Source organism: Eucalyptus grandis, chromosome 1 (genome assembly GCF_016545825.1).
Source record: "Eucalyptus grandis isolate ANBG69807.140 chromosome 1, ASM1654582v1, whole genome shotgun sequence".
Taxonomy (NCBI): Eukaryota; Viridiplantae; Streptophyta; class Magnoliopsida; order Myrtales; family Myrtaceae; genus Eucalyptus; species Eucalyptus grandis.
This window is the reverse complement of record NC_052612.1, coordinates 13,399,980-13,407,068: the sequence shown is the minus strand read 5'-3', so window position 1 is coordinate 13,407,068 and position 7,089 is coordinate 13,399,980. Positions and strand designations below refer to the sequence as shown.

The following is a 7,089-nucleotide window of genomic DNA, read 5'->3' as shown; positions in this document are numbered from 1 at the left end:
TATGCCCATCGTAATACATTTACCTTAATTTTTTTTTTGTGATATAAAAAATTCTCAAATTATATCTATTGCGGCACATTTACCCTAAATATTTTTTTGTGATATCAAAAACCCCAAACTTATACCTAGGTGACACATTAACCTTCCGTCAAGGTTCAATCTAGTGATTTTAAACTAAAACAACATTTTTGTTTAGCATAAGCCACGTATGTGCTTGACGGTGCTCACTAACGGAATATTGACATAAAGTAAATGTGTCACACATATATAAATTTAAAATTTTTGGTGTTAAAAAAAAAAAAGAAGGTAAATGTGTTACAATGGTATGGTTTGGGGTTTTTGGAGGTTTTTTTTCCTATTATAAAATTTTAACTTTTGACTTCTTCTTTTTTCTGAAATAGACTTGGAGTGAATCATCCTTAATGAAAAGCCATCTGCTTCTTATTGTTTAACATTAGATGCAACAAAGAGCAGACGAAATCACCATTACTCAAGCTTGAACCTCACTAAAAGATGCAGAGTCTATTGCAGAGGAAGGTTACATTAGAAGGATGATCCTTGCCTATGGGTTCACATGAACTACATGGTCATAACTATCGATGAGCTGAACATCCGGAATAGATCCATTACGGTGTTATCAAAAGTCGATCAACTGACCACCAACTTATATTCAAGGAATGGAGAACAAGTCCAAGATGCAAATGACAAGAATGGGATAATTTTATTCGATCATCGACCGGATACGTGCATTGAATACACGATAGAACAAATTTGCATGACAAGCATAGCACAATGAATCACAGGACTATGGACAGTTTCTGCAAGAAGAAGGATTTACACCAAATATCCTAATATTAACCCCCACACTAAAACCAGGAACCTACCCAAGGACAAAACCAACCAAAGGCACCCAGAAGAAAAAATAGTTGCAATCAGAAAAAAGAAAGTATCTGGATACGGGGATTGAATTTGAATGAGAAGTTGTAACGGAGTTGGAGAGGCTATCCTGTGTGGAATATTTATAAGTCAGGGCACATACTCATGCTCGAGGGCAGGTTGAGTCCTGGTGACCATAGCTGCCGGCGCTGTCGTATCACCGACCCGTGTCACCCTTAGAGCTTCCCCTGCATCTGCAGCTCTTTCCATTCGCTGAATTCTCTTCCTTTTCTTGAACCTTTGCACCCAAAAGACCAGCAATGCCAACAAAACCAACAATGCCAGTCCACCGAGCACGGAACCAACTACCACCCAAGATCTGGAAGTTCCACTCGGCCCAGGACTCGGACCTGGGCCTTCCCCAGGTGGGGGAGGAAAGGTCGGAGATGGAGAAGGGGCAATTGACTCAATCACTATCGAGAAATGCCCCTGTTGCTTCGTTGAACACGTATTTCCTGATTCTACATCACTAAAATTGACCAAACCACGCAAATCAAACTGAACACATCTTGGCACAGACCCTGCTGGAGCTGGTCTGATGCTGCTGAAGTGGACCAATATAGGGTCGCCGGAAGCCCCGATATCCAACTCGGGCAAATTTGTGGCTGATAAATTGGATGCATTATAAGCAAGAAGACCCAAAACAGGAGCTAAATATTTATGACTAGGCAAAGGATAGTACCCTTCAGACAAAATGCCAAGGTTCTGGTACACCAGAACTAGCCTCTTCACATACGGGCGCACGATAACACCAGTTGGAATCTCAAACTCTCTGTACATCTTAACACCTCTGGTCCTCAAGCTCCCACTTCTGAGCCTCATCGCTGTTATATTGATACCGGTCAAATTCAACGGAACTCTCCCACCATAAGGAATCCCAGTTCTCGGACGGACGAACGCCTCGTAAGCATAGTCCTGAAGAATCATATCCAAAGCCCTAGCAGAACTGAAATTCCCAGTAGAAACATTCTGGGCTCCAAGTTTCATTGGTCGCAACAACCATAACTGAAGCATAAGCATCGTGAGACTTCGAAGAAGCCCCATCGATGCCTTCTGCGAGTGCGAAGATCAGCACCGCGCACTTTTTCGATCTTTATTCACCTCACGAACCCAGTAAAAGCAAAGACCCACAAAACTCAATCAACTTCCCCAATACTGCTGAATAGCTCAGAACTCAAGGGGTTCTTCAAGATCCCTAATTGGAAAAGCCGGAAAGCTTCAAGGGGTTCTTCAAGCACATTTACCATCACCGAAATTCCATGACATTACTGAACCACATACAGAATTCCAGAAATGCACGACTGACAACTCTCCGAACTGGGAAGAGAAAAAAAATAGATGCTGAGTAAGGAAAAGATATTCCATATGGGCGGTACTCAATGTAAAGCGGCTTTGAAGGTTTCAACCGTTGCTCATATCACTTTCCTCTCTTTTTTGGATCCTTGTAAAAGAAGCCAAAAATCCCACAAACACTCAACGCCTTAATAATATTTCCTGAGAAAAGGGATTATAGCCCCTCGATTCCTCCAGCATTACCATATAATCCCAACATCAAGAGCATTAATGACTCCTCCTTCTAGCTCTTCATCAGCAACAGCCTTCCCAATCAAACCCATGTCCAAAATCAATAAAATACAACATATAATCAACTCACCCCGGAAAAAGACCCCGAATCTGGAACTTACACGGATATGGGTCTCGATAAAGACCCAATAATGGCGAAAAAGAACCAGCCCCGCCAGACTCCCGAACCCGAAGGAGGGAAGAAATACCACGCGCGCAATGCAACAGAAGCGCACCCTCCGATCGAACCACACGGGCGGGCGGCCGAATGGATTTCGGGATCCACTTCTCGAAGGAGACAGACGAGGGAAAATTCGTGCGACCCGGACAGCGAAGAGGAGAGGGGGAACGACTCGTGGGGTTATGGCAAGCGCGCGGGAGGAGGGTCAGAGGGGAGGCAGGGCAATCGGGTAGGGGGAAGAATCTCTAGCGGAGCGAAGGAGATAAGCTTCCCACGGCCTGGATGGACGACGATGGCCAGTGGAGCAAAGACCGGGGTGTGAAGTAGTGGGAACAAGAGAGAGAGAAGAGAGAGAAGAAGACAAAATCTTTTGTTTAATATATTAGATTGTAGGTGCTGTGGTGTGTACCAGAAAGAGAGAGAGAGAGAGGGAGAGGGGAGGGGATTTACAGGGACGCAAAAAGCAATGCGAGGAACCCTACTACGCCTACTTTTAGATTTCGCTGTTGGTGCTCTTTGGTCTTTCGCGTTTTTCTCGCTTTTCCCATTTGGTCTGCTGGCGTCGGTGAGGATGCTGGAATGGGAGAGAGAGAAGGAGGGGGGAGCTCTCTGTCCTTGTTTTGACTAGCGGACGGACCGAGAGTCTTAATCAACAGCGTTTTTAGCCGGTGCTGCTGCTGCCGTCCTCCCTCCCCTGCCTGCCTTGGAGGGATGATGAATGATGATGATATGATGACCATCATCATCGTCATCATCATCATCATCATCATCGTCGTTCGCAAAGCAGCCGGCATCCGTGATGGAGAAATCTCTTTGCTTCGATGGTCGGCGTTTTGTGGTTTGTGGGATAAGGATTGGAGTGGTGGAGTGATGATTCCAGCAAGGAAAATTGTCCAGAGAGTGTTGAATACACCCTACTTTTTGCCAAATCAAGTCTGGATATTTCGATTTTAGCAGTAGAGTTGTGAATCTTCTCACGTTTTACTAATTGAGTCAATTCAATTAATTTTGATCGAAAATTATTAAAATGAACGCCGGTTATATTATATAACATGCCCGACGCAGACGTGGACAATTATTTTATAATATTTAAATATATTTCAATTTTTATTTTATCTTTTTATTTTATTCTCATTTCCTCCTTTTTATTTTATTCTCTTTTCCTCCTCCTCCTCCTCCTCCTCCTCCTCGGTCACTCTTGCTTGGCTGAGCATGGACCACCCCTGCCTGATTCGACAAGGGTGGCCTGAGCATCCCTTGCTCGAGAATGGCGAGGGCAACCCTTGCCTCAGACTGACAACCTCCATTGGCCATCAACAAGGCCTCACAGAGGGGAAAAGGAAAAAGAAAAGAAGGAAAAAAGAAAAAGGAAAAAAATTATTATTATTAAAAATTGTCAATGTTAGATGATCAACATTCACCTCGGTGATTTCCAATCAAAATTGACTGAATGGAGTCATTTGACAAAATGTAGAAATATTTGTGACTCAATTGGTAAAATTAAAAAATTTAGAATTGAATTGATAAAAACGCAATGTATTTAAGATTTTTTTGGTCAGTGTCCCTTATTTCACGTTTGGCGTGATCACATCATCAGCGAATACGAGCGTCCCAATGAGAGCAACCATTCTTGGAACAAAAAGAAAATAAATAATGAGAGCAACCATTCCATTATTTAAAGGATTGGCAATCCTTGCCGTGGGGGATGGAGTGGACTGGACATTACTTTCCTTCCAAAAGACCCCATATTTGATTTCTTTTATTTTTGGTCGGAAATTTCCTTTCAAGTGCACTTTTTTTTTTTGGGTGTCTCTCATACTTCTTTCCGGGGGCACATTTGACAGTTGACTTCAATCCGTTTTGAATTCCCACATTGTTTTTTTTTCTTATTAGGATAAAACATAGATTAAAAATATCAATTCCATAACTATAATGGATTGCTCAAATGATTTAGGTATTTGTCCTTCTCGCACAAGATCAGGATTCAAATCATCACTTGCGCATTTTTTTGGATTTACTTCTGTGTCGTCATAATTACATGATGCGTGTAGAATAGGGGATTGCCATATCCCATAGAGATTAATCAGGTGCTCAAATAATATCAAACATTCTATTGACATCCATTTCGTTTTCATTTCCTTTGTGTACTTTCGCAAATGTCATACTAAGGATGAAAAGGGGGGTGCACTCCCAATCGATCAGTCCGAGCTTATCGATAAAATCCATTTCAATCCTCTTTAAGGATCATTAGATCTATGCAAGTCCTTAAAATGCTTCATCCCGATTTAATTTGGACCTGGAGACTTCAAAAATGTAAAACACCTAGAAGGTAATCCTTTCTTCTAGAGAAGACAAATATACATAGGGGAACTTAGCGAGAGTTGAGCAAGTAGGCACCAGCACATTAAAATAAGAAATACAGTCTTATCAATCTATCTGGATTACCAGGCAAGCGGGGTGGCCCCAACTGGGAGCTTTTGGCTCCTACTGCTTGATGAGATTATCCTATAACCTAACACAACGGACACAAGTAATATCCTCAGTTTTCAAACATTTGGTTGACATCCAAGAAAGAGAAATACCAATTATTATTCATTCTATTTTCATTTCCTTTGTGTTCCTTCCCAAATATGTTGTACTAAGGATGGGGGAGGGGTGCGAACATCCAACCAACAGGGCACATCCCCAATAGATCGGTCCAAGGGTATCGATGAAATCTGTTTAGATTCCCTTTAAGGGTCACTATAATTGTCAATAAGAAGAAAAAGAATCCGAAAAAGGGGCCTAAATTAACATAGGCTATGAAGGTCCAGCCTCGTGTAGAAACCCATAACCAGCAAGGCCCGTTTTGGATGTCTTTCTTTGTGGTGCAGAAGACAAAGCCAAGGATACCGAGACCCGCTTCTATTGGACGGCTCACGGAAAAGGCTGATAGTCATAGGTTGTGGTTGAGAGCCGTGGACTGGATCGGCAGCGACAGAGAACCGTGATAAATGGCAAGACCATTCGGGGAGGCGGCGAAGCAGAGAGCATGGGACGGCGAGGCTGCTCTCAAGGTAATGGCACAAGGAGCCGACGGCGGGCGATTGCAAAGGGACGAGATGGCGAATATGGCATAGGAGAGAAGACACCCACTAGGAACAGAGGTGGAGATTCGATGGTACACGCCTCATGTGCTGCAGAAGAGACGATGAAGGAAAATATTTGCTTGGCCCTTTTCAATATTGACCTGAATTCACGAAGTTTGTCGGGAGCTAAATAAGGAATTTCAGTTCATATCTGATGCTAATTAAAAGTTAGTGCATCTCTTTCATAGATTTCGGATCAATCAAGTGAGAATTATCAACCGAGATTTTGTAGGATGATTTATAAAGGACACGAAAATTGCTTAGTCACTCTAGGGGGAGAATAAAAACTGTAGCATGTGATTCATACCGCATGTGCCCTTTTGACTTAAAGGCTAGTGTGAATTATATATGTTAAATTCAAAGATAATGTGATCCTTTGTAGAAGATCTTTGGGAGATATTAATGCCTCATATAATATCATTAGGACTTTCTACTACATTTCAAAATCTCGATTTAGTGACCTATATACATTTTATATGATAAATTTAAGACTTTCGACTACATTTCAAAATTTCGATCCAATGACCAATACATTTGAAAATCTCATATGATATATGCATAGGCTTATTCAATATATCAGACCTATTTGAATTTTCCAATTTAATGGGTTAATCATGAATCGGAAGTTAAATATGCTATTTGATCAATCTCAAGGTCCGTCTGTTTTGCGGCAAAATCACGATTTGGAAAAATACTTTCTTGAATATGATCATTTGTATCGCATAAAAAAATATATGAATGAAAAATCTTTTAATCGTTCACAATAAAGTTTAAGCATAAATTATTATAGATAATCAAAACATTATTTGTTGTCTAATTATTTCAAGTGATATAATCAATTATTTTTAAGGAAAATGTTTTCAAAAATGTTTATTTTCACTAAATAAATCCTTGGTTTAAAAGAAATTGACTTTATGTCTTTCTCAAAAAAAGTACATTCAAGATAATAGTGATGTTTTGATGATCAAGATTGTTATGTGTTAAAAAGTCAATGAAGAAGGCGAGAAGCGATTTCTCTCTTTCCTTTCTCATAGGTGCCAGCTACTTTATTTGATTACTTTACCGTAAATGTTAATAAAAGGCAAATAGAAAGCATACGTATTTGCTAATGGGATTATTCTTGGATTGTGACTGACACGATTAGCCCCTAATTTTTTGTTCAATATCATCCATACTTTCTATTAATGGTTTTCATTAGTCTTCTTGTCTTTTGCGAGACAACTTAAATCACTATCGAAAAGATTTGAGTGTATGAGAATGTCTTTTTTAAAGTGATTGTGC

General features: G+C 40.7%; 1 protein-coding gene across 1 annotated transcript; it reads right to left on the bottom strand.

Moving 5' to 3' along the window:
- Positions 1–698: 698 nt before the first annotated feature.
- LOC104432978 lies at positions 699–3,290 on the bottom strand. Its single transcript, XM_010045585.3, has 2 exons — positions 2,622–3,290; positions 699–2,534 (listed from the first exon to the last, which is right to left on the bottom strand). Exon 2 carries the CDS (start codon positions 1,978–1,980, stop codon positions 1,027–1,029), a length of 954 nt encoding a protein of 317 aa, XP_010043887.2. The 5' UTR covers positions 1,981–2,534; positions 2,622–3,290; the 3' UTR covers positions 699–1,026.
- Positions 3,291–7,089: the final 3,799 nt, after the last annotated feature.